General features: G+C 48.2%; 1 protein-coding gene across 5 annotated transcripts in view; it reads left to right on the forward strand.

Moving 5' to 3' along the window:
- Positions 1 to 27,663, forward strand: part of SRGAP3 (SLIT-ROBO Rho GTPase activating protein 3) — a 251,736-nt gene that overhangs the window by 174,616 nt on the left and 49,457 nt on the right. For 3 of the 5 annotated variants that reach the window (XM_060161300.1, XM_060161301.1, XM_060161302.1), the window contains exons 6-12: positions 2,846 to 2,974; positions 4,469 to 4,690; positions 6,238 to 6,339; positions 8,548 to 8,745; positions 12,928 to 13,012; positions 22,459 to 22,486; positions 27,467 to 27,569. In XM_060161300.1, coding sequence (XP_060017283.1) covers positions 2,846 to 2,974; positions 4,469 to 4,690; positions 6,238 to 6,339; positions 8,548 to 8,745; positions 12,928 to 13,012; positions 22,459 to 22,486; positions 27,467 to 27,569 — 867 coding nt within the window. The remainder of the gene's footprint in view (positions 1 to 2,845; positions 2,975 to 4,468; positions 4,691 to 6,237; positions 6,340 to 8,547; positions 8,746 to 12,927; positions 13,013 to 22,458; positions 22,487 to 27,466; positions 27,570 to 27,663) is intronic. The other 2 variants (XR_009542706.1, XM_060161304.1) reach the window with 1 other exon arrangement.

Here is a 27,663-nt window from a genome sequence, read left to right on the forward strand (position 1 = left end):
CCACCCAAGAGAAATTTAAACATGTGTCCAGACAAAACTTTGCACATGAATGTTCATAGCAGCATTATGCATAATAGCCAAAGGGTAGAAACAATCCAAATAAATAAACGTCCTTCAGCTGATGAATAAAATATGGTGAATCCCTATAAGGGAATATTCAGCCATGAAAAGGAATCAATACAGACTACAGCATGGATGAACCTTGAAAACAGTAGGCTAAGTGAAAGAAACCTGTCACGAAAGACCACATATTACATGATTCCATTTATTTGAAATGTGCAGAGTAGATAAATCCATAGAGACAGAAAGTAGATTATTGGTTGCCAGGAGCCGTGGCAGAAAAGAATGCAGAGTGACTGCTAATGGGCGCAGGGTTTCTCTTGGGGTGATGAAAATATTCTAAATTTAGATAGTGGTGATGGTTGTACAATATGTCTGTGAATATACTAGAAATGAATGTTAAAAATACGATAACCAGGGGCTTCCCTGGTGGCGCAGTGGTTGAGAGTCCGCCTGCCAATGCAGGGGACACGAGTTCATGCCCCGGTCTGGGAGGATCCCACGTGCCATGGAGCGGCTGGGCCCGTGAGCCATGGCCGCTGAGCCTGCGCGTCTGGAGCCTGTGCTCCGCAATGGGAGAGGCCACAGCAGTGAGAGGCCCGCGTACCGCAAAAAAAAAAAAAAAAGAAAGATAACCAGGCAGGGAATTATGGAGCTACAACATAGGGGGGTAGCTATAGAGGGATATGTAGAGAGGTAGAGAAAGCACTGGTTAGTGGGGTCTGGAGACTAAGTTTTAGTTCAGAGTTGTATGCTAACTGGCCATTTGGCTCTTGGACAGCCAACTTCTTTTCAATTTTCCTCTCCTCGCCTATAAAATGGATGAATTAAAGTAAGATATCTTCAAGTATCCTTTCCAGGCATAAAATTTTATGAGTCCATGAACAGCTGAAAATGGTCTCAGGGTTATAGTAGCCCCTGGAAATGGGCCAGGAATTTCAAAACTCTCTGTGGAGGGTGGGTGTGTGGTTGGTACAGGGTATAACCAGAAGTTTGTTTCTAGAAATTCCCAGAATAAATGAACCCTGGAGAAAGGTCAGAGGAGATGTCTGAAGAGAATTAAAAGGCTGACAATGGGGGCATCTCTGCTGAACAGCTAGAGAACTCAATCTGGAGGAAGGAAGGTTGAGAGTGCCTAGGTAGGAAGAAGCCCTGTTTCTTTAAGGAGAGCTGTCTCTCTCCACAGCAGTGGGACTCATCTGTCTGAAGGGGGCAAGGGGACAGCTCTGTAACCCACGGACTCTTTACTGCTTCCTGACCAGGATGACCCAGAACAGAAACAGCTTCCCAGGGAGGCGGTCCAGCTCCTAGCCGAGACTGCACCTCTGGCTGCCCACCCCGCCTCTCGCCACCACGCACAACCAGACAGCCAGTGACAATCACTTCATGCTGCCTGTGCAGGGACTGTTCTGGGTGCTGTAGGCTCAGTCATGACTTCACAGAGTCCCTGACTTCACAGAGCTTACTTTCTAGCAGGGGACCCTGAAAATCATCAAGTAATCAAAGAGGTAAAAAATGTAATTTGGGGTGGTGAAAAGTACTTATGAAAAAAATTGAGCAACCAAGATGTCCTTCAGTAGGTGAGTGGCTAAGTTACTGTGGTCCATCCAGACAATGGAATGTTATTCAGCACTGAAAAGAAATGAGCTGTCAAGCCATGAAAAGACACGGAGGAACCTTAAATGCATGTTACAAAGTGAAAGAAACCAATCTGGAAAGGCTACGTACTGCACGATTCCAACTATATGACATTCTAGAAAAGGCAGAACTATGGAACAGTAAGAAGGTCAGTGGTTACAGCAGTTAGGTGGGAGACAGGGATGAACAGGTAGAGCACACAGGATTTTCAGGGCAGGGAAACTGCTCTGATACTCTAATGATGGATACATGTCATTATAGATCTATTCAAATTCACAGAATGTACAACACCAAGACTGAACCCTAAGGTAAACTGTGGACTCTGGGTGACTACAATGTGTTAGTATAGGTCCATCAATTGTAAAAAATTGTAAAAAATGTACCACCTGGTGCCGGGGGGTGTTGATATTGGGGGGACGTGGTGTGTGTATGGGAGTAGGGGTGTGTGCACGAAATCTCAGCACCTTCCTCTCAATTTTGCTGTGAAGCTAAAACTGCTCTAAAAACAGAGTCTCTTAAAAATTAAATAAAAATGAAAATAATCACTAAAAATTGAACAAAGATTAAATGAATGGGAAAAATAGAGCAGCATAGAATGTGGGGAGGAGGCAGTCAAGATGCCGGGGACACATTTTAGACACGGTTGTGTGGTCAGAGGCCCATGCGACTGTGTGACCATGGCTAAGGACCTGAATGACGTGGAGCAGGCCACGCAGGGACCTGGAAGGGTGGCCTGCCAGCCAGAGGGAATGGGTCTGAGTCTAGAGGCAGGAATGAACTTGGCCTCTTAAAGGACGTGCAGAGGAGGGGATGACAGGAGCGTGGAGGAAGAGCCAGGTCAGGAGGGCTTCACAGGCTGTCGTCCGGGTTTGGGCAGCCTCTGGGGGTGTTGAGTAGGGGCCTCCGGAGGTCTTAGTTACACTCCCGGAAAAGGCCACTGCTTACCCGACAGTGCCGACGATGGCTGCACATGTGCAGTGTCAGGTGAGCTTTTTGAGTACGGGGTCCAGATCTTACTCACCTGGCCCATGGAGTAAGGCTTTCCAGGGCCGTGCGGGGAGCTGATCGCAGGCAGTGACCCTAAAGAAAATCTCAAATCCCTCCCATCAGCGGCTCTGCTTTCACATCCACTCTTTCCTTCCTCCAGAGGCAGGCAAAGTATTCTGAGAACAAGCTGAAATGCACTAAGGCCCGGAACGACTACTTGCTGAATCTGGCGGCCACCAACGCAGCTATAAGCAAATACTACATCCACGATGTCTCTGACCTCATCGACGTGAGCTCCTGGGGAGTCTGGGGTTGAACAGGGTCCTGCACCGCCTGGTGCGAGTCATCAGCTGAGGGAGGGCTGGCCCTTGTCCTTAGTTGGCATATGGGGTGGCCAGTGGCCCCTGGAGCCCTAACGGAGGGGAAGGACAGGGAGCCTTTGGGGCCTGGGAAGGGGTATCACCCTGTGGCTTCTACCTCCATGGGTGGGAGTGGGCCTCTGGCGGCCCTTGCACACTTGGGCTGGGCAGTTGTAATTCAGCGTGCACTTTCCAAGCGTCCTCCTCTACACCAGGTCTTTTACTGGGTTTGGGGGTACAGGGGTGATCGTACACAGTTCATGCCCTGGGGAACTTCCCAGGGTGGTAAAGATGCTTATCTGTTTAACACGCCTGGGTCCAGTCCACTAGACACACACGTACATACGGAAGAAAACAATGAATGAGACAAAATTATACAGGTCAGCTTTACTTGGGGATGTTATGTTGGGAGAAATCAGGCAGTTTAAGCAAGAGGAAAATGGAACACTGACTGCTGAGCACCAGCTGTGCAGGACACACTGGTAGGACAATGAGGTTTTGGGAAAGAATTCTGTGAGTGGTGCCTTCGGGGAGGCTCCTGCATCATCTGTGACAGAGCTGGGGCTGCTTCGCATGTGTTCATGCAGACAGGGATCCGGCCCAGCAGATGCTCGGTCAGGCTTCCTTGAGGGTGGGTGCGTCCTTTTCCTCTGGCCTGGGTGTATCCCGTCAGGAAGTCAGAGGGTCACCGCTCTTCCCTTGGCTGCAGAGGGGACCCATTATCGCCATTATCACCACCCCCAGGAGAGGGAGCTGCCTGGTCTTGCCTTCCAAATGCCCGGGGGGCCAGACCCCTCCTCTTTCCTACTTTTCAGCTTTCTTTTTCACACAACCCTTTCATCTTTTTATTTACCAAATTTTTATTGAGTGCCTACTAGCTCTAGCTCTTGAGGTACAACAGTGGATAAGAGCCAGTGGGTCTGTCCTCATGGAGCTCAGCCTGCATAACCCTGATGCATTAAAGGCAAACGTAATGCCAAGCAGTGGGTGTTACCATGAGAGAGGTGGAGGGAGTTGTGGACACCTGGATGAGGGACACCTGGTGTGAACTCTGAGTGGGGAGAGCATCAAGGAAGGCTTCCTGGAGGAAGTGACCTCTAAACTGAAACCAAAGGAAGAGTATTTAGGCAGGAGGAGAGAGGAAGAGTCTTCGGGCAGAGGGAATGCGTGTGTGAAGGCCTGGAGATGAGAAAGAAAGCAGTGAGTTTGGGGAGCCGCGAGGAGCACTGACATTGCCCAGATCGCGGTCCCCCGCTCCCTCCGAGGGCTTTGCCATGACTTGTGTGGTAAGATTCCAAAGTGCATGAGGGCCTCCAGCATGAAAGATTTGACCGTGGAATAGGAGGTAATCGTAAGTCATTGTGACGGCCCCACCTCCATGTCACCACCCTCACCTGCACCTTCTGTGTGTGCTTCTCTCCAAGTGCTGTGATTTGGGCTTTCATGCCAGCCTGGCCCGCACCTTCCGGACCTACCTCTCAGCCGAGTACAACCTGGAGACCTCTCGCCACGAGGGGCTGGACGTCATCGAGAACGCGGTGGACAACCTGGATTCCCGAAGTGACAAGCACACAGTCATGGACATGTGCAACCAGGTCTTCTGTCCCCCCCTCAAGTTTGAGTTCCAGCCCCACATGGGGGACGAGGTAGGCTTCTCCCAGGAGCCCATGCTTGAGGTTGCTTCCATCTGTCTCCCGTGGGCTCCCAGAGCATCAGTGGGAGGAGAACGTCAGCGGAGAGGCCTGGGGTCAAGTTCTTGGTGCATGGGCTTCCCTAGCTGAGGAGTTTACCACGAATACCCTAATCTTGGCAGCTCAAGTCCCCCACCTGCAGAATTGCGAGACCATAGCTTCCCATGAAAGCCCTCGCAGCTATGTCTAGAAGACCCCAAGGGAGTCCCACATCTGCACACAGACAATCATCTCACGTTCTCCCCTCGGATGGATGGCCTCAAATCACCGAAGGCGGGGCCTCAGCAGAGCCACTCAGACCTGTGCTCCAGTGCCGTGAGCCCTTGGAGTACCAGCCAACCCAGTTTTCTTCAGGGCTTGCGCTGCTCACATCCTCATTATGTTCTGGAAAAAAAAAATGGGAGAAGGCGCTCTTCACTAGCCCCTAAGCAGCACACTAGTTATCTGAGTTTCACACAACTTCTTATGAAAATAGCTCCTTGAGCTTTTCCATGTCATTCCTCCCTCTCTCCAGGGCTCAAGCCCCAGTCCTTGGAACCAACGGAGACAGCCACCAGGTGTCATATCTGCCTCCCCATCTCCACCATCTCTACCCCAGGGACATGTGCCCAGAACTTTCTCCTAGTGGCCCCGTTCCCTCCCCCCAGGCACACGAGAGTCAGGGGGGCCCAGCCAGCCTCTGGATCCCAGTGGGAGCTCAGCTGGGCTGTCGCTGCACCTGCTTAGCAGGGAGGGACCAGGAGGCACCTTTAACGATGGCATTTGCTGGACCCTCCAGTGGCTCTGCCCACTTTCTTCATTTGCAAGAGATGCCTTCTGCCGGGCTTCCCCACAGCTCCTGCCCCATCCCTGTGCCCTCATGTCCAGCCCTTTGGCTCATCAGCTGGTGACTGCAGGGTCGGGTTGCCCAGTTAGTGGTAAAGAACAGAGGCCTGCTGTCCCTTATGAGCTCAGCCAAGTTACGGCAGGCAGCCCAGCCCACAGGTAGTGAGAGCCCTGGTGGGAATGGGTGTAGGCGAACAGTATCGCTCTCTCATCTTCTTCTCTTCTCCCCTCCTGTCTCAGCGGCCCCTGTGAGAGGGCCGCTGCCCCATGCCTGCCTCTCTCTCAAGCATCTTCCTGCTGGGCCACTCTGCTGACTGTTTCCCATCCTTTGTTCTTTTCACTGGCTTCTCTTAGGCAGTTGCTTCCTTACCACCACTTCCTGCCTGGAAATTAACCAATTAGTCTCACTTAATGAGATTATGTCCAAGCTCTGAGTAGCAAACCGTCACATGCTGCACAAATGTAGACCACAACCGAGAGCGTGAGAGGGTGGCCCCTGGCTCCCGGCTGGCTCTGGTGTCGCTGGGTACAAGCTGTGTGACCTTGGGCAGGTCACTTAACCTTTCCAGGCCTGTTTCTGCAGTTGTCGATGGGGATGTTAGTGATAGGCTGGCCCCAGCTACGCACAAGTGGCAAGGGCCCCGGTCAACCGCAGGCGGTGGCTGTCATTTCTGCAGGTGTGCCAGGTCAGTGCTCAGCAGCCCGTCCAGACGGAACTGCTCATGCGGTACCACCAGCTGCAGTCCCGACTGGCCACTCTCAAGATCGAGAACGAGGAGGTGAGTGAGCCCCTCCACCCTGTGAGGGATTTCTTTACAAAGGCCTGATTGGTCCTGCAGAGTCTACTCTTGCCATGGAACACATAAGAAATCAGGGTTCATCTGTAACATGCACAACTGTCAAAACCAACTACACCAAGAATCTTTGATGGCATGGGGAATGCTCACAAGATGTTAAAGAAAAGCAAGCAGGAAGTAGAACTCTATGTTCAGTACTGTCCTAACCAGGATAAACTGAAGTATGTGTGCACGTTTCTGTGCATATTCACGGGCATAGAAAAAAAAGACTGGAAGGAAATACTTTGAATGTTCATAGTGGTTTTGTCTGGGTTGCAGGAGTATAGGTGATTTCTGTTTTCTTCTCTGTGCTTTTCTCTATTTTCTTGCAGTGAGCTTATGTTATTTTTATCATCAGAAATGTAGTAGGTATTTTAAATTACACAATGAAATAACCCAGGGCACACTAAATGTGTCATAGATTCTGAGCTCCAGGGAGCTTCTGTCTCACCGTGGCCAGCACACCTCCCTTGCAGCTGGTGGCTCAGGACTTCTGCCAGGTGGGCACAAATGGAAGTACCAGCTGGAGTGGCTCCATTCTGATGTGCACTGATGAGGCCACATGGGAGACCTCCTGTTCCAGCTGGGATGCCCCCACCCAGGGTGGACATCACCCAATTGGAGGACACCAGGACATGGGAGTGTCACCCGAGATCATAGGCAGGTCCATCCTTGAGAAGTGCAGTTGCAGCTGGAGATGGGGAGCCGTGGTCCCTGTCTTCAGACCTCAAGAGGGCTGTTCTAGGCAGAGAGGGCAGGTTGCTTTGTGTCTTCAAAAAGGACGTAGCCAGGACGAACGTGAGCCAGAGTGTAGCTAAGGATGAACGAATCAAAGCAGTCCCTGGGGGGTGGTTATGTGGAGACAAATTATATATTTGTTTATCAAACCTGAGAAGAGAGAGGATATGGCCAGAGTGTTTTCTGTCTTTATTTATGCCCTACATCTTCCCGTGAAGCGTTTTAAATTGTTTACATGGAACAGCATATGCTGTATATGGATAATAATGTTAATGGAATTTAAATTGAAAATCGGGGCACAGAAAGGAGGGTGAAGCACATGCTCCTCTGGGTAGGCTGTTCATGGCCATGGAAATGCTCAGTTTTGAACCTGAGCTTCTGTGAGCCTATGTTAGAAAGAACCGATTCACTCATTTATTCATTCAAGTATTTATTTAGCACATACTATGCGCTAAACATTGTGCAGAGTTAAGTGAGTGGATGAGACAATATAGTACCTCCTCTCACGGAGTTTATGTTCTAGTGAGAAAAGACAGGTGGTAAAACAGAAGCGAACGAACCCATAAATGAATACGTACACAGAATATCAGACACTAAGTTAAGGATGGTGGTCGGGGGTGGGTGGGGGGAGGCCTGATGTCACCAGGAGGCGACTTTTCAGTTGAGATCTGAGTGACAAGAGAGGCTTTGAGCAGCAATCACTGTGGAGCGAATGTGGACGCAGTTCTCCCAGGACTGTGTTTGGAGCGGCCCTCCATCCAAGTTCCAGTACGCCCTTTAGGCACGGTTCAGTGAAGGGCTGTGGGGAGGCCGGGGCCCTGCGTGTAGAGCCTCCGGGGTCCCGCTCGGTCCTGGAGAGGAGTCGGAGTCCTGGAGGACCGAGCACACTGCGTGTGTCTTGGGTCTATCTTCCTCGAGGCTGTTTTTCCTGTCAGGCTTGCGTGGACTCAGTGGCCGACAGCAGAGGAGTTCACTCACTGAGGACAGCGCTGCCCTTATCCAGACTGTGTCCCCTCCCTTCTCTGGATGAAGGAAACGGGGAGCGTTTCTAGCGTTGCTCCTCCTCAGGGACCTGCCTCCCAGGAGGAGCTGGTTTGGGATTGTATAACCATAAAGAAACACAAACCTCAAAACCCAAGTTCCTTGTTGGTCACAACCTTCTCCGACGTTGTCTCCAGCAGAAGCAGTCCCATGACCTGACTTTAGATTAGGCCACCTGGCTTCTCCCCCCAGCCAGCTGCTGGCCTTACTTTCCACATCACTGTAACGGGGATGAGCATCTTCGTCCTGCCTGCCTCCTGATGCTTTGTGTGGAAGAAATCAAGGAACGGTTGGGAAGGGGCTATGAGGTGTCAAAGGCATTCCGAGGCTGAAGGATTTTTGTCAACCTGAAGGATTTTTGTGTTTCCCCAGGTTAGAAAAACCCTGGACGCCACCATGCAGACCTTGCAGGACATGCTGACTGTGGAGGACTTTGACGTCTCCGACGCCTTCCAACACAGCCGATCCACAGAGTCTGTGAAGTCAGCCGCCTCCGAGACCTACATGAGCAAGCTCAACATCGCCAAGAGGAGAGCCAACCAGCAGGAGACAGAAATGTTTTATTTTACAGTAAGTGGCGTCCTGGCCCAGGACCCTCTGTCTGCCCCCCCACCGGCAGTGATTTTGGGGAGCAGCCCAAACTACTGGGAGCCAGAGGAACCACGTGGGTCCGTTAGACCTACAGGTCTTCCAGCATGTTTTCAGGTTAAATTGCCTGGCGTGGCTTTGTGAAATGCAGAAAGTGAGCTACCAGTGGGTAGCACCAGCCTTGATCTTGGATTGACAGTTATTGTGATTTTCCTTTTCTAGAAAAAATACAGAGAGAGTTGTGTTCAGTAGGGTGAGAGGAAAAGGGGCGAACAGAGCCAGGTGCACGCCCCAAGTAACAACCCCCAAGTTTAGTGTGTGGTTGTCATGTCAAGTTGTGTCAAATTTGGGCATGGACTCTGCAAACAACACCCTGAGTGATCTTTGCAAATTGCTGGTGAGTTGCCAGCCCTTCATGTAAAATCCCAGATTACTTACATTTCACTTGGCCAAGGAGGAACAGGAATGAGAGGCATCGGGGCTTTATTTCAACATGTATTTAGTGAACATGGAATGGGGTTAGAAGGGACCTTACATCTTCCATCTGATGTTTGACCCTGTCCAACCTTATCCCTGCCCAAAAGTCATTCAGATTCTGCTTGAACAACCCCAGATTAAAAAGCTCCCTCCTTCCCCAAACAACCCTTTTGTTTGGCTTGTGGCTGGCTATAGATATTATGATGTTTCCCCGTATCTCTGTTATCTTCAGAAATCTTCCTCACTAGGATTTCTGGTCATTGATCTTAATTCTGTTCTCTGGGGCAACCCAGAGAGAGGCTAATTCTACTTGACAGTCTGGCAAGGTTGCAGGGAGCTGGGTTTTTATTTCTCCAGGCTAAACGTAACTACTTCTTTCGATCCAGCCTCTTAAAGCTTTTGTTTTGAGTGCCCTCAGCATCCTAGGGACACTCTCCCGGAAGGTGTTCCACTTGTCCCACTTGTCGGTGCTTCTTCTAAAGTGAGATTCCCAGCAGCGGAGTGACCAGCACAGAGCAGGGCTAAACTTTCACCTCCCTCCACATTAGGGGCTATGCTTCTCTTTCCATATGTCCTAAGACCATATTCTTTTTTTTTTTTTTTAAGCTAGTATCAGCTAAATCTCTGTTCCCACTGTACTGCCATTAAACGAGGCCACCCTCCTCCTATGGGATGTGTAGGTGATGTCTTGGGTGGGTCTGATGTTTACCACCGTTTAGATTTCTCTTGATGGGTTCAGCTCATGGTTCCAGACTGTCAGGATCCTGACCGGCTGCTCATCACATATGCTGTCTCTTCAGACCTTGTGTCTGCAGATTCAGTAAGCGTGGCTTCTGTACCTTAAAGTTTGTCAAAAAAAAAAAAAAAAAAAAAAAAAACTAATTGGTACTTCAGGGCCCAGGCCAAAGACAGAGTTATTCAAAACATGCCACTAGGCTAATATTGATCCATTAATCAGCACTTTTAGATTGTGGTCATTTAAGCAGTCACAAACGCACCCAGTTCTAACATCCAGCTCCATTTCATGCTAGTCCTCATCAAATCCCTGTCAAAAACCAATGGTTGACGCCTACTGCATTTCCTTTGTCAACACTCTTTGACTTTGTTGTTTTCAAGAAAGAACCGATTCACTCATTTACTCATTCAAGTATCTATTTAGCACATACTATGTGAATCAGCCCATGCCAGTTTCGGGGGCTCACCACTTCCACGAGGGGCCTACCGTGTTTGTAGAGAATTTATGGGTTACAAAGATAAGTGAGGAGTGTGGGTGAATATTGTCACTTAGGCAGCAGGAGCAAAGAAGGGGGTTCAGCCTGCTTGAAATTAAAAGACAGCATCCATGGATGCTGTCATGGATGTTATATTTTGATCTGAATATTCAAGTTATCAACCTGGTTGGCTAGTACACCTCATGACGTGATGTTGTGACATTATTTAGGTATTTTAAGGACATAACACTCCTTTTAAAGCAAACATTAATACGATTCAATGGCATTCTTTCCTTCATGGGTCACACGTGAAGCCTGGGTGAAGCTTGGAAGAAGTAGCCAGGATCCCCAAGCCCCAGAGCCCCAGTGTGTAATTTGCACTAACCAGGTGTAATTTGCACTAACCCACCAAAGCATGAGTTACAAGTTTGGGATTGGAGCTTCACCTGGCTTGGGACAGTGAGGCAGGATGGAGAGAATACCTACTTATACCGCAGCTCTGCTTTTTATGGTGAATTCTTAAACACAGGGCGATAAAATCAGAGGGCTATATTACTGGAAGCATCCAGAGAGAGCCTATAGGTGGGTAGTTATCAAACCGAAGTGTGCTTTTGAATCATGTAGGAAGCTTCTTGAAAACGTAGGTTCCCAGACTACCACCCTCCCTGAGGTGGCAGCCTGGAAATGTGAGCACTTCTGGGCCTCTGTGGTGTCCTCCTCGGGTTAGACTCACAGTCTTCCAGAGCAGGAATCTGCATGTGGACACTCTCCCCAGCTGGGTAGGAGGCCACTGGTCCCTGCACCACACTTGGAGAAGCACCATGAGTCTACTCATTTTACCTTGAGGAGGGCATGAGGTCCAGAAATGTTCAGAAATCCGGCCAAGATCGCACACTGAGTGACCACAGCTCTGAGCTCTTTCTCCTTCTGGGTAGAATGGGAATGGTGATGCTTCCACCATTTGTCATCTGAGACTGCAGTGAGGACCAGATGTACATGTTTGAAAACCGTCTACAGATACAAGGGGGCGTGACTCTTAGCAACCACGGGACAAGGCCCTAGGAGCTAAGAAGGACCACAGCCAAGGAGACAGGACACCACAAGCCCCAGAAACCCAGCAGGGAGGGGCCAGGGTGCGGTGACCTCAGTCTTATCTGGGCACATGTCAGCCCCCTCCCCGTGGGCCTTTCCCCACACCTGTCTTCAGCGGGAAGATGGTGACGTTCCAGATGTCCTGAGCTGCTGAGGCGCACTTCTTTGCTCCTCTGCGCCCTTTCTGAGCCTTCTGGCTGGGGAATAGAATGGGTTTTTTGGTGAGAAACTAGCTGGCAGATTTGGGGCAATCACATCTGTCCCTGTGCCTTCATTCTCAGGGCCTTTGTAATTGCGTTCCCCTCTGCTTAGACCCTTCCCTCCCGTGTGCACCCACACGGCTGTCTTCGTCACCTCCTTCAGGCCGGGGCTGAGATGGCAACTTTGCAGTGAGGTCTGCCCTCACTCCCAGTTCCTCATTCCTGCCTTGTTTCCATCCCTAGCGTTCACCACCATTGACCAATTGTGTATTTTACTTACGTTTTTGTTAGTTTATTGTCTCTCTCTTACCCTGCTATGTCAGTCCCACCAGGTCAGAGATTTCAGCTGAATTTCTCACCACCTACTATATGCCTGGCACAGCTGTAGGCACCGAGGATCCAGAAAGGAACCTGCATGGACGGTGCCTACAGTGGCTCATGGTCCAGCAGAGAGCGCTCCCGGCCTGTGACTGGGCGACGTGGGGTGGGCAGGGCCGAGGGAAGCTGGTAGTTGTGTAGAGGCATGGCTGGGGCCAGGCTGAACTGGGGGCAGGTGGATGTGTTTCTGTTCCAGGTGCCCCGTTCCTGGCACTGCTTCCAAGTGCATTGTGCTTGGCCAGGCCCCAGAACTAGAGGCAGCCTGGGGTCCTAGGGCAAATCATTTCTTGTGCCAGCCTCACCTTTCTCATCTGTAAAAAGAAGAAAATCATATCCCCAAATGCAGTTCGGGTTATTTTAATAGGAACGTCTCCAGGGGCCTGCAATTCCCTTCCTCCTTCAGAGTGCAGCCAGATAAAAGAAGACATGTTCTGAGGCTCCCCTCTGACAGATCTGATAACGCTCTCTTGTCTCGGCTGCATGCTCTTGGCCCAGAAGCATGGAGGAATTTGATGGCTAAAGAAGCCCACTGCCCGGGCTCCTGCAGTCCTCACCTGACAGAAGCACCTTTCACTGCGCACATCCCCCGAGCTTCCTCTGTGTTCCCAAACTGAGCTGAAATGCCTCATAGGACTGGACAGCCACACTTGGCAGAGCTGGGGATCTGATGGAGCCGACGCAGAAACCCCTTTCCCCGTGCCTGGGGCCTTGAGGGTGACCTCCCGCCCTGGAGGTCCATTATGGAAGCAGAAATGGCAGGACTTGGCCCTGCGATCTGTAATGTCCTTGTGCCTTGTGTCTTACAGAAATTTAAAGAATATGTGAACGGCAGTAACCTCATCACTAAGCTACAGGCCAAGCATGACTTACTCAAGCAGACTCTGGGTGAAGGTGAGTCAGGTGGCAGAGGCTGGCAAGGGGGGCTGTCTTCCCGCTGGGTTGTGTTGTGGCCCCTTGAGCTGTTTCACATGGAGATCCCGGGCACTTGGTGGAATGAGGCCTGGTCCTGGAGCCACCTAGCGGGATGAGCAATCTGGGAAAATAGCTCTGGTACAGATGCTGAGGGGGTCCAGTCTGGCTGCAGAAACTATGGGGCAAGCACAAGTCTTAGTTTGGGTTGTGGAGGAGGGTCCCAGATAAAGTGATGAGGGTCCCCAATAGGTAGGGGGTGGGATTCAGGGAACAGGTATCTGCACTGTTGCTTTTTAGCAGATTCTGTTTGCCAGGAATACTACTGGAGTGCCTGGCCAGGATTCTAGGTTCAAGAAGAAAAATGTATACGTGTAAAGCAGAGTTTGGTCCTTGGGAGACCTGGGGACTAGACTTAAAGCTCCCCAAAGGCTTCCAACGATGGGTGGGATAAAATCCCAACTGCTCCCATGGCACACGAGGCCCAAGGTCACTTGACCTCCGCCTGCCTCCCTGACCTCATCTACCCATCCTCCACTTCCCTACTGTTCTCCAGTGGCACTGAGCTCCTTTCTGCACATCAAAGCTCATCTAAGAAACGAAATTGAGTTGTTTGTAGTGAGGTGGATGGACCTAGAGTCTGTCATACAGAGTGAAGTAAGTCAGAAAGAGAAAAACAAATACCGTATGCTAACACATATATATGGAATCTAAAAAAAAAAAAAAAATGGTCATGAAGAACCTAGGGACAAGACGGGAATAAAGACGCAGACCTACTAGAGAACGGACTTGAGAACACGGGGAGGGGGAAGGGTAAGCTGGGACAAAGTGAGAGAGTGGCATGAACATATATACACTACCAAATGTAAAATAGATAGCTAGTGGGAAGCAGCGGCATAGCACAGGGAGATCAGCTTGGTGCTTTGAGACCACCTAGAGCGGTGGGATAGGGAGGGTGGGAGGGAGGGAGACGCAAGAGGGAGGAGATATGGGGATATTTGTATATGTATAGCTGATCCACTTTGTTATAAAGCAGAAACTAACACACCATTGTAAAGCAATTATACTCCAATAAAGATGTTAAAAAAAAAAAAGCTCATCCAACTTATTCCTGCCTCAGGGCCTTTGCATCTGCTGTTCCCACTGCCTGGAATGCCCTTACCCCATGTCTCTGTGTGGATGGCTCCCTATCCTTCAGCTGTCAGCACAGATGTCACTTCCTCCTGAGACCCTTCTGACACCCAGCCTCAAGGAATCACCACCTCTGTCCCAACACTCTTTCTGTTTGATTTTCCTCATCTCACTCATCACCATGTGAAATCCTCCTATATACTGTTTGTTCACCTGCTTATTGTCGTTGGTCACACCCCCACCCCCAAGAGCATCATATCTTCAACCAGAGTAGGGACTTCCTTGCTTATTTTGTCCACCACTTTATCTAGTGTCTAGAACAGTGCCTGGCTCATATCAGGCACTCAGTAGCCACTGAATGAATGTTGAATGGAAAGGTTACCAGAACATGAACTAGAAACCATCCAAGGTCAAGGGTGTGTCAACTGAAAACAAAAATGCACACCCTAAGAGCTGAGAGTTATATTTTATTCAGTGGACAAAATTGAGGACTTAAGCCCAGGACACAGCATCTCAGATAACTCTGAGATACTGTTCCAAAGAGGCAAGGTGGGGAGCCAGAATATATAGGAGTTTTTGCAACAAAGACCAGGTAGTCAGAACATCTAAAGATTGCTGTTAATAAGAGAAAACCAGACATCTCACATTAAGGAATTTGGCACTTTTCTATATATGGGAAGATGCAAGAGTCTGGGCTCAGTGCAATCATTCCTTTGATATGCACCTCAGCTCTCTGGAGCCAGTATCCTGTCTTTTCTCATACTGAGTTTCCTCAGGGTGCACCGTTTGTTGAGGGGGGTGGGCAGGTGGCGGGTGGCTGCAGTATCTGATGATTCACTGGTAGGCATTATGTTTTATTTATTTATTTAGGCTACTTCGGGTCTTAGTTGCGGCACGCAGGGTCTTTGTTGCGGCATGTGAGATCTTTCATTGCAGCACGTGGGCTCTTTGTTGCGGCACGCGGGCTTCTCTCTAGTTGTGGCACGTGGGCTCTAGAGCGTGCACAGGCTCAGTAGTTGCGGCACTCTGGCTTAGTTGCCCTGTGGGATCTTATTTCCCCAACCGGGGGCTGAATCTGTCCCCTGCATTGGAAAGTAGATTCTCAACCACTGGCTCACCAGGGAAGTCCCTGGGCATTATGTTTCCATCCCAAGTTCCCTCAGGGCTCTCCGTTGGGAGTGGCTGTAGTGGCTGATGCCTGCAACATTCCTTGTTTACTGATATGGCAGGCGGCATTTTTAGTTCACAGATGGTTTACAGCAAGTCCTGGCGGCCCTGGAGCCGGGTATGATGCTCAGCTTTGAGGGGAGGAGCTGACCTGGGGCTTCTGAAGCTACTGGGCAACCTCAGAGATAGTCTTGTGTTCTGTTTAGAGAGGGCTGTTGGCTGAAGTATGTGCTCCACTGAGAGGAAAGAAAACATGGGGTCTGGGAAACAGGGGGCAGTACAAGAGAGATGAAGGGAATTTCTAAGATGATGATGCCAGTAGATCCCGAGATGACAGCTTGAAGCAGCCTAGAGAGCTCCCAGGAGTGTTCTGGGGAAGGAGTGTGACAGGACGAGAGTTGTGCTGGGCTGTGGGGCTGGTGGTCACTGCCGGTGGGAGTTCGCTGTCCGCAACACGTCCTTGCCTTCCCTGGCTCGCTCTCTTCTCCCTGTGGGTGCACATTCTAGTGGCTGTGTCCCAGCCACACAAGTCCCTAATTCCTGTCCACTCAGCAGCTATCAAGGGGGCTGCCAGGCTCTGCAGGTGCTTGGCATTTGTGAGCCCCATGCTTTAGAAGAACTGGTGAAAAATGAAACCATTTCCCAACCCCAAGGCACTTAACATTCTCGCTGGGAGACAACACATGAATTCATAAAAAATTAAATAACGATAACACTATCACACAGAAATACTGACTGAATTGCCAGGCGAACAGTACAGACTCTGAGGGTTGTGAGTCCAGAGAGGGAGGTTTCGCTGTGGGCCCAGGAGAGCTGGAAAGGCTTCAAGGAAGATGAATAACTAGGGCTTGAAGGAATAGCCAGGACTTTAAAACTAATACCAATGGAATTTTTTCAATCAACTTTGTTGACATATAATGGATATACCATAAAATGCACCCATTTTATGTGTAGAAATCAGTTTTGACAAACACATACATCCACCTGTCACCACCACCCGGAAGTTTGCTTGTGCCTCTTTGCATTCAGCTGCCCCCATCCTCCACCTCAAGGCACCACTGATCTGATTTCTATTGCCATAGACTAGTTTTTTGTGTTCTAGCTGGTGAGAGCTTGGGAGCTCTTGGAGGTGATGGGAATGTTCTATATCCTGCTTTGGGTGGTAGTTAGACATGGGTGTTTACATTTGTCAAAACTCATTGATGGAGAGGAAGAGTGGGGGAGAAGGAGTTGCAATGAGCTTTTTCTTCATTTCCCCTGTCCCACCCCTCTACATTCTGCCCATCCTGACATTTCAGTATTGGACCAGGCGAGTGGGGCCATGGAGGAGTGTGGGTAACACGGAGGAACAAGAACAGCAAGAATAGAGGGAAAGGGGAGAGACAGAAAGTCCTCGAGAGGAGCTTGGGTGTGTGTGTGACGGGGGCAGCTTCCACGGCTCACAGAATCAGTTTTTATGGTCATGGGACTGGGGGCTGCTGCTCATGAGTTGTAGCAAAAGGTGGGTCCATGTGAGTTGCTGGCTACTTGTACTTTCGAAATCAGATACCCTGGATTTAGAAAACAAGATGTTCTTTTATAAAATAAGATCCCAGATGAGGAAGTGCTTCTCTCCAGCTCCTCCGTGAGTGCTCTCACATGCAACCTTTTATTCCTGCCCTTGCCTGAATGGCCTTAATGAAATAATAATAATAATTAGTTTTGGTTGGCGTAACTCGTGATCCATTTGGTCTTCCAAGTTGATTTAGCCTTCAGCTGCGCCTTGCTTTGAGATGTGATTTATGAGTCCTTCATCTGACTTTTGAGCTGAAGAGCAGCAAAAAACTGAAAATGCAACTTCAGAAGTATAATGGAGGCTAAGAGAGAGCCATCTAGAAGAATTTCCACAGGCCTGTTTTCTCATAAGCCAGCAGTGAGGAAAGCCCACTGTGCTGCTTTTGATAACTGGGATGGGTCTTGTTAGACTGGTCAATTCTGGAGAAGTTTTTTTTCCTCTTTTTTACATCTTTATTGGAGTATAATTGCTTGTGTTAGTTTCTACTGTATAACAAAGTGAATCAGCTGTATGCATACGGATATCCCCATATCCCCTCCCTCTTGTGTCTCCCTCCCACCCTCCTTATCTCACCCCTCTAGGTGGTCACAAAGCACCGAGCTGATCTCCCTGTGCTATGCAGTGGCTTCCCACTAGCTATCTGTTTTACATGTGGGAGTGTATATATGTCCACGCCACCCTCTCACTTCTTCCCAGCTCACCCTTCCCCCTCCCCGTGTCCTTAAGTCCATTCTCTACGTCTTTGTCTTTATTGCTGTTCTGCCCCTAGGTTCATCAGAACCATCGTTTTTTTTAGATTCCATATATGTGTGTCAGCATATGGTATTTGTTTCTCTCCTTCTGACTTACTTCACTCTGTATGACAGACTCTAGGTCCATCCACCTCACTACAAATAACTCAGTTTTGTTTCTTTTTATGGCTGAGTAATATTCCATTGTATATATGTGCCACATCTTCTTTATCCATTCATCTCTCGATGGACACGTAGGTTGCTTCCATGTCTTGGCTACTGTAAATAGAGCTGCAATGAACATTGTGGTACATGACTCTTTTTGAATTATGGTTTTCTCAGGGTATATGCCCAGTAGTGGGATTGCTGGGTCATATGGTAGTTTTATTTGTAGTTTTTTTAAGGAACCTCCGTAGTGTTCTCCATAGTTATTTAAATTTTAATAAACTTTTTGTTTTAGAATAGTTTTATATTTATAGAAAAGTTGCAAAGATAAGGTAGTACAGTTCCCATATACTCCACATCCAATTTCCCCTATTATTAACATCTTCATTTTACACGAATATGGTGTATTTGTCACAATTAATGAATATTGATACATTATTATTAACTGAAGTTAGTAAATTACTGAATTACTGAAGCTGAAACCAAATCTTCAGTCATTTTTGTGTCTCCCCTGCACAATAAAGGTATATGTGGATTCTAAGGGCATTAGGGGAAAGGGGAGAATTTGCGCTGACTTAGTTTGATAAAGAACTTGCCCGTTGGGCAAAGTTGGGGCATGAAAAAATTGAGCGGGCCAAAGAATGCTCAGAATCTTCTAATTCACTCTTCTGAGCATCTTCAGATGATTCCCCTCCACCTGGACATGTTAACTCTTCCATTCAGTAGAAAGCTCTTCTAAGAGTGGGGCTAGGGTAGGGTGACACCTGCCTCAATGGCCTTTATAGGTCATCTGAGAGCTATTATATATTGGGGGGATAAGCTGGTCATTTTGAAAACAGGTGAGAAATATGGGGCCAAGTGGAATATTTTTACTAAAAAGATACAAAGCTTTTTTTTTTAATGAAATGAAATATCATGTCTAGTGCCTCAGTTTCTCTCCAGTACTCTTTTGACAGCATGCCTCAAAGAAACCACAAGTTGGAGGAAACTAGGTCTTTGGGGTCACCCTCACTTAGAAGCGAATTTTTGAACATGGCACACAAGTCAAAATGCTTGTAGGTGCCCTGCAAATTGTCATTCCTTGTTACAAATGTCGCTGCCACACCTTGGGAACAAGAGCACACACCCTTATGTGCCCTTGGCTGTTGCTATGTCGTTTTATTGGCCAGAGGATTCTTAGTTTATCATCTCTGAGTCTTAGATTTCTGAGCTCTTTATTGCCCTGGTTAGTCAGTAAGCTCCAGGCTTTACACTTAAGATATGGGTGGGTTTTCAATTTACTCTATAGCCCCTCTGGGGTGAATGGTGCATTGTCTATAAAAGGGATGAGACATAACCTTTTCAGGCCAAGGTTTAATAGCCCATTACAGAGCAAAATGTCCACCGGGACCAGACAGTCTGACCTTCTAGAAAATGACTGAGCCACCAAGTATAAAATATATTTTTAAAACCCGAAGAGATCTCAGGTGGTAAAGGGCAGAACATTTTTAATTTCTGTTATTTGTTAGAAGTTGAAACACCATATTCCAAAAGATGTTTCTGGTAAAGAGGTTCTTGAGGTCTGGAATGTGAGTCAAAGCTGAAGGAGAATAAATTCGATTCGTTGCCAGAGGAAGGTCTGTCTTGAGTGTGTTCTGACACATTCTACTCCAGGATCCTTTGATTCCTACCTACCCCTTTCTTCCCCCCCGGCCATCCATTCATCTGTCCATCCATCCATGGGGACACAGTATATACAAGACGAACAAGGTTCCTGCCCTCGTGGGGAAGAGAGACCTCAAACAGGAAACAAACCATTAAGTAAAGAATTATAACTGTGAGTGTCCTCGAGTAGAAAATTGGGGCTGAGATAGAGAATAGTTGTGTACGGGGTTGGGGAGCATTGGGGCACCTGCTTTAGGTTGGGTGATCAGAGAGGCCTCCGAGGGGAGGTGATGTTTAAGCTGAGACTGAAGGATGGGAAGGCGTCAGCCGTGTGAAAAACTGAGGAGAGAGTGTTGGGGCAGAGGGAACAGCCTGTGTGAAGGCAGGAAGGGATGTGGTGAGGTAGGAATAAAAGAAGGGCACTGTGCCTGGACCACAGTGAGTATATAGGGGAGTGGGCAATTCTGGAACTAAGAGGAGGTAGAGCAGGAACCTCTTCCTAGGTCCCCTTTGTCAGTCAGAGTTGCACAGCTGACTACAGCTCTAAGGGAAATGATGTGCTTTATAGTCAACCCAGGCCACTGGCTGACGCTTTCATGAGTGGGCTGCCGTCAGCTTCAACTCAGGGTCTTAGATCTACGTGAAAATTTAACTCAAGTTGATGTCTGGTAGGAATTTGCCCCAGACCCCAGGCACACATCAAATTAAGCAGAGCAAATTTTCCTGTTTTACTCAACTTTTCTCCTTTCCTCCTTTGGCTTCTGTTCAGCCGGTTGCAGTCACTCTTGTAATTGCTTGTGGCTTTGGTCAGGAATTAAGGAATTGTGTGCTGATTCGCTCCAAGTTTTTTTCTCAGACTTCTCTAACTCTCTTCCTCCCCTCATTTTTCTCCCCATTCAGCATTGCTTTCTGAAACAATAGAGAAATATAAATGCTCAGTTCTTTTTTTTTGAATAAAGTCCCTTCATGTGAATGCTAGATGGGATTCTAGGGTCTGGAGCTGTTCTGTCCAATATGGTGGCCACAAGCCACATGAGGCTATCGAACACTTGAATCGTGGCTAGTCTGAATGGAGATGTGTAAAACGAGCACCAGTTTTCAAAGAGTTAGTAATATATATATCTTATTAATTTTATATTGATACATATTGAAATAATATTTTTGATATATTAGATTAAATACAATGTATCATTAAAATTAATCTTTCATGTTTCTCTTTACTTTTTATATGTGGCTACTAGAAATTGTGGCTTGCATTATATTTCCATGGGACAGCACCGGCTTAGAGGTTCTCTACTGCACCATAAAAATAATGAAGTACTGAATCATGCTGTGGATGAACCTCAAAAGCATTATGCTCAGTGAAAGAAGCCAAATGCAAAAGACCACATATTGTATGATTCTATTTTTATGAAATATCCAGAATAAGCGAATCTGCAGAGACAGAGAGTGGATGAGTGGTTGCCATAGGCTGGAGATGGGAAGAGCGAGTGACTATAAATCGGCACAAGGGATCTTTTCAGTGTGATGGAAATGTTCTAAAATTGAGTTGTGATGGTTGCACAGCTTTGAATATTTACTAAAAATCACTGAATTATACATTTTAAATGTGTGAATTTTATGATATGTAAATTATACCTCAATAATTTAAAAAGAAGGCAGTGGATATGAGACTGGAATTCCAGGGAAATGTAAGATCTGGAGGTAAAGTTAGGAAGTCTCAGCAAGCATTTGAGATCACCTAGAGAGGGTGGAGGAGACCCAGTTTGCATCCTGGGGGCATTCCAATATTTAGAGGTTAGAGTTTGGACAGATGAGGAGACAACAAGAGAAACTGAGGAACAGCCTGTAGGGCAGGAAGGACACCTGGAAAGTGTACAGAGTCATGAAAATCAAGAGGAAAATGCTTTATAAGAAGAAGGGAGTGATTAACTGAGGTAGGCAGTGCTGAGCAGTCAGGTAAGAGCAGAGGAGACATTAGGTTCAGCCACACAGAGCAGTCTCCGTGGAGTGGTGAGGACAAAAGCCAGCCGCGGTAAGGCAAGAGGAGGAAGCGACAGGGACCCCAAACAGAGCTCCTTCAGGAAGTTTTGCTGGAAAGGAGAGCTGAGAAATGGAGATTGAGTTAGAGGAGAAATGGGATCAAGGGGAGGCTTAAAAGGCAGGTTGGATGTATCCAGTGTACGTGTTGATACGCTGATGGAAATGATCCAGAAGAGAGGAGACTGGCGATGCTAGAGAGAGGGGAGACACTTGCAGAAGCAAAGCCCCTGAAAAGGGCCGAGGGCATGGGACCTGCGGCATGGGGTCTGGGTTTTAGCAGAAGCAGGATGCTTCCTCCAGAGCACCGGGAAAGGAGGTAGCGGGGGAGTGGACAGGCGCAGGTAGGTGGGTAGGTCTCATGGTGGTACCCAGAGACCCTGTCTTATTGATTTTGTTTTCCAGTGAAGGAAGCGAGAAGGTCTTCAGCTGAGGATGAAGGCAGGAGGGCTGAGGGTGGGCACTTGGTGGGGTTGAGTGACAACAGAAGGTGTCTTATGGCTGATACCCTTCAGTGCCGGGCATGACAGGTGCTCAGTAAACCTTTGTGGACATAAAGCGGTGCGTGGGCTCTCCAGCTGGGGTATGCATAGAAGAGAGTACTGGGAGTGCTGTCAAAATGCAGATTCCTGGGTCCTTATCCAGGAAAGAGCCAAAAAAAATCTGCATTTTTGACAAGAGTTCCAGAAGATTCTGATGCCACTGGTCAGCAGGTTGTAGTTTGAGAATCACTGAAAATAAAATGCGTAGGAACAATAACAAATGAAAAATATGTGAACATGGCCCTACAAATAGGAGGCACTGAGGATTTAATAAGACTCAGTTCTTCGCAACAGAACATACCTTAGGCATAATAAGATTTCCCATTTCACAAATAATTAAGGTGTTAGTTGTTTCTTGTTTTTAGAAACAGATGAATGTTCTCTGCTCAAAAATAAACCAACAAAAACGAAAACAAAACCAACAATTAAATCAATGTACACTTTTCTTTCCAGGGGAGAGAGCAGAATGCGGTACAACCAGGTAAGAGCGGTGCATCTTGTTTCCTTCACCTGCTGCCTGAGTGGGCAGTGGGAGGAGGTGGGGGGAGCGCGACAGACGGGGAGGTGGCGAGACAGTGCTGGAGCTCAGGGCAGCAGAGGAGTCTTAGAGGGGACAGCGCCTCGCCAGTGTCCCCACGGGGGTGTGGTTGTGCTGAGAGGGAAGGCAAAGGTCTTTTGGCTGCTCTGCTGGTTCCAGCATTAGACTGGTGATGGGGAGGGAGCCTTTCAGAGCTGCTGTGGGAAGTGGGTGACGTCCCTTGTTGCTATCCATCTGGTGGGAGGACGGGAAGGTAATATATATTGCAGAGTGGCTGAGGGCAACCAGGAGAAGCCAGAGGCTGTGGGGTAGCTGCCCACCTGTCTCCCCATCCGTTCTATGGCTGCTGAGCAAACCGCCGAGGCGTGGGGCCCAGCCCGGGGTCCCAGTTTGCCAAGGCTCCGGGTTTGGCTGGAACCGCCCACCACCCGGCATACGCATGCGCATATCCACACGAGCGGGCGCAGACGCCGGCTGCTGCCTGCCCTGGCTTCGGACCTCGCAGCACTGGGATGGCCTGATGGCAGAGCCCCTGGTGGGGGAAGTAATAGTGGGCAGCTTCTGCTTTCTCTCCAGCTCGCTCAACATTATCCTCTGGGCTTTTCCCTGAGCAGACCAGAACCAGTGAACACTTTCACTCAGCAGCTGATAGCTGAGAGGCTGGCTTCAGGACTGGACCTTTCCTCTACCTGTGGAGAGTTTAGGTCCATAAGCAGCCCTATCGCTGCCCGGGTTCCTTAGAGCCCATCCATTTCCGTGTTCCCAGCAATGCCCGTCCCACTGCCCAAGTTGAATTGAGCTGGTGGCCCAGAGGCCTGCGCTTTTCCATCACGTGGCCGTTGAGAGCTACTTCTGCCTCATTCTGGGCCCAGTGACCCAAAGACATCCTTTTCCCACAAGTTCTTCCCAGTGGCCCAGAATCCTGGAAAGCTGTCCTACTTGGCAAGAGGGAGGATGAACCCTTAACTCCCGCCTCATCTGGAAGGGAGTTGGCTGGGAAAAGGCTTGGAAAGCTCTGAGGTTTTCAGTTTGCTGGCCCAGGGTGGGGGAAGACTGAGGGCTCTCCAGAAGCTTAGCCTGTGCAGCTGTTCCTCTAGGCCCCGGCAGTCCCCGGACATTGGGAAGATTCATGATACCAGGCGAGGCCCTCCCAGCACATGGGTCAGCAGATGTGCAGGGTTACTTTCTAAGAACCTTTTAGAAACAAACTCCTATTTATTTATTTACTTACTTACTTATTGCAAGAGTGTTGTCATAGTCCCAAAACAACAGAAGCCACATTTTACACCAAAGTTTGCAAATAATGAAACAGATGGGGGGATGAATTGAGCCATCCCTCACTTCCTCCTAATTCCTAAAACTCATGTGGGAGAAGATGATTCCAGCAGATTGTAGGAGAGATCTGTAATCAAACCCTTAGCGAGGTCCCAGGGTCTTCCTTAGAGAAATGTTGAGAGGTATTTTGTTTTTTTGTTTTTTTTTTTAAATAAAGCCCTCTGAGATGCTGTCTTCCACACCCTCTTTGACCTAGGGCCTGGGAAATCCAAGCTAGGATTACAGACCTCCCACTTAGATACACGGCACTAAGCTGCAAATCCAGCCATCTGCACTTTGGCCCTTGGCCAAGGTCAAAGGCAACTCTTAGTAAAGTAAAAGCTTCCTCTTACTTCCAAAAATCATTTTTAACTTATTGTGGAGTGCACTGCTAACTTGGAAGTGTTTTTAAAAATTATCTTAAATGCCCTGGGTGAGCTATTTCTATACTGTGGCCCTCTTTATCTGCCATAGTTTCCTGTCCAAGGTCAGTGTTGTTTTGGGTGATTATTTGAGCAGGTCCCCTCAGCCAAGTTGTTGCTGGCCTTGTATAGACAGACCAAGTTTTGCACATGGGCTGCAACACATTGTATATTTTTTTCTCATACTTTAGAATGTTATCTTAGAATAGCCCCAATTCATAATAACCCTGTAATTAGGCTGACCAGATGCAATAATGCGCTTGAAACACATATGGTAAATGGCAAAGCCAGATGCAAATGTAAGGTTTGATATGGTTTTTCAAACCATTGAGTGGCTTCCCTAACCTAGGCTGACTCGCTCCAAGTCTGGATTAGCAGTGAAATCACTCAGGATTTCTTGTCCAAACAGATGCAACCCCATGCATACCCATGCACAGCTTCCAAGAGCCTGACCACCATTGAACTACAATATTGCTGCCATTTTGGATGTTGACACCCACATCTGTTGGGTTGTCTAGGGAAATAACCATCCTTCTGGTCACAGAATAATTTTGAGGCCAATTCCTATGTTACTAACGCGTGTTAATTTTTATCTTGGTTGAAAGGCAGAAAGGGGACATTGGTCTCTGGTTTCTCTTTCTTCCTCTCCGTGGCTTTCTCTGTTCCTGTTTTCCCTGCCTCCCTCCCTCCCTCTCTCTCTCTCTCTCTCTCTCTCTCTCTCTCTCTCTCTCTCTCTCTTTCCTTTTGCTCTGCAACTGAGCAGCAGAAGAGATGGAAGGCTTAGGCTGCCCCACTTTCCTTGGCTGAGCTGCCCCCCTGCTCCCCACTTTGTGCCCCACCCAGCACTTCAGTAAGTCGGTATCAATTTGGTGTCATGCAAAGTTGGGATAGCTACGTTTCCTTGTCAGAGATTCCGCTCACTGCACAGAGCACCACACAAAAGAAAGAAATCCTGATGCGGTTCTAACAGTCCTTTGCTTTCTGGATTTGGCAGAAATTATGTAACTTCAAGGAAAAAAGAATCCTTAGGACTTATTTTAGGAAATAAATTTTAAAGGCACCCTAGATATTTTTGGTATTGGGTGTCCAACACCTGCATTAAGAGTCTGTACTCTTGCTGACCATGAGAGTTTAATAGATGATTTAATGCTATTGCTGAATGTTCTGTGATAAAATCGATTTCCCAATTTCCATAATCACACCGGAACCTGAAGTAAGAAGAGCTGAATTCTGTTCCTATGACCTTGGGCAAGTTTCTTAATCTCTCCTGGGCTCGTTTACCTGATGTTTAAAGTAGGTTTAATAGTTCTTGCCTATCTCACAGGGTTGTCGTGAGGGTATCATGCAGTGTGAGATAAGGAAATGATGTGAGAACGTCCAAAAACAGAAACCCAAATCACCATGGAAACAAGGTGGTGCAGCTGCTACCCTCCAGTTATGATACGTAAAACCTATGGCCCTGTCACATTTTTGGCACTCTCTTTTGGCATTTGGAAATTCAAAAGCAGATCTGTTGTAAGAAATATCACTCTCACATAACCCACATCCTCAAAAAATAAGTAACTTATGAAAAAGAAATGACATGGACTTAGCTAACCAAATTGACGTAGATCCGAGATGAGCTCAAAATAATCTTGCCTGTTGTTTCTTTGCAAAATTTTGGTCTGTGCTGTTATTTTAGTTCCAGTGTTTGGGTGGCATGAGATTTGGATTCCACTGTGTCTTTGCCCATGCATGTCCTGGAGCTAGCAGCATTTGCTCAGTATTCAGACACCTAGAAGTTGATCCGAGTTCCCTAGATGGCGGGCCTGCTGAGGGAGACAGGCACCACAAGGCCAGTGAGCAAGGCAGCATGAGTCTTATCTCCTTGACTGGCTCCACAGCACATACGATTTCTTGCCCATTCACAGAAATCAGTCAAGGCTTGTGGGCCCAGGTCTGTGTTCATCACGCATGGACATTATCTGTGTCAGGCTTGGTCCCCACTTGGTACCTCTCAAATTATGAACGAAGCCAGTTGAAAATGAACTGTGTCTCTTGGTTAGGGACTCTCCTCCTAACCTCAGAAAGCCCTTTGCCCTAGAAGGCTGGCAGCATTGAGTCAGGCCAACTTGGGTGGTGAAAGATGAGCAAATAAGCCAACACAGGTATATGCATGTGAGCAACTCTGGACACTGGTCCAGTGTTTGTGGCTGTTTCGCTGTCGCTGGTGAACTGTGGTATGATCGCCCCTCCCTGTGGCCGAGATGGAGCACAGGGAATGGAGATCCTAAAGTCAAGCAAGACACTTTCAACCTGACCCCACGGGTCCTCCGCTGGCAAGGGTTAATGGGATGGATGAGTCTTTGGCTGGAAATGAGAAAGTTCCCTAAGGCTCCATGACAGACCCTTTGGTAAAAATCTTGGGATTGGAGCCAAAGAGGCCTGGGTTTGGGGCCTAGCTCTGCCACCTCCCCCCTCTAGGCCTCAGTTTAGGCCTCTGTAAAATGGGACCATACGTGCAGGGTTGAGCTGACATTAAGTGTGATAATGGATTTGAAAACATTGTAACTGAAAGTGTACTTGACTAAAGGACAGGAGATAATCATCATCCTGGGTCCCTTGGGGACCCCAAAGAAGCTGCAGCCTCCCTCCTGGCATCAATTTCTTCATCTCTAAAATAAGAATAATAATTGCCTGGCTCTTAGATCAATGGAATAAAGATTAGTCAAGTGCATTTGAAATGCAAGGAGGCATTAGGAAGATCAGTGCCCTGGTATGGTGGGAGTTGAGACTTGGTGATGCATTTAAGCCAAAATGATGAAAATTAACCCTTCCGATCATCTTTGAAAGTCTCTTGCTTTCTTGGGCTACAGATTACATCTCTCCCCTGATTCCCCCTCCATCTGGTCAGCTTTGCGGGATGACAGCCCTGATTGGAGTTTCAATGGTTTCCTGGACACGTGCTGTGCCCTCCTGTGATTTAGAATACATTTGTGTTACTCCTGCCTGACACCGTGGGTAAATTAAGACCCGCTTAAACATCCAGAGGCCTTCAGATGGAGCATTGGACACCAATGCGCTGGGGGTTCAGGCCTTCCATTTGCATTTTGTGTTCTCCTCCAGTCGTGGGTCGTAAGAGCGTCTTTCCCAGTTGTATGTTTACCTTGTTTGCTTTCTTGATTTCTTTTGTTCCGTTTTCCCCTAGGCCCCCCTGTCTTCCCCCTAAACCACAGAAAATGAGGAGACCTAGGCCTCTCTCAGTGTGTAGCCATAAACTATTTAACGGCTGTATGGAAGCGTTCATTAAGGTACTTGCTGGGGAGCCACGGAGTCCGCGAATGCACCCAATGTAATGGCAGCCTTTCTCCACCTCCTCCCCCGGCCAACAGCCCTGCCCCAACC

This window comes from Lagenorhynchus albirostris, chromosome 10 (genome assembly GCF_949774975.1).
Source record: "Lagenorhynchus albirostris chromosome 10, mLagAlb1.1, whole genome shotgun sequence".
Taxonomy (NCBI): Eukaryota; Metazoa; Chordata; class Mammalia; order Artiodactyla; family Delphinidae; genus Lagenorhynchus; species Lagenorhynchus albirostris.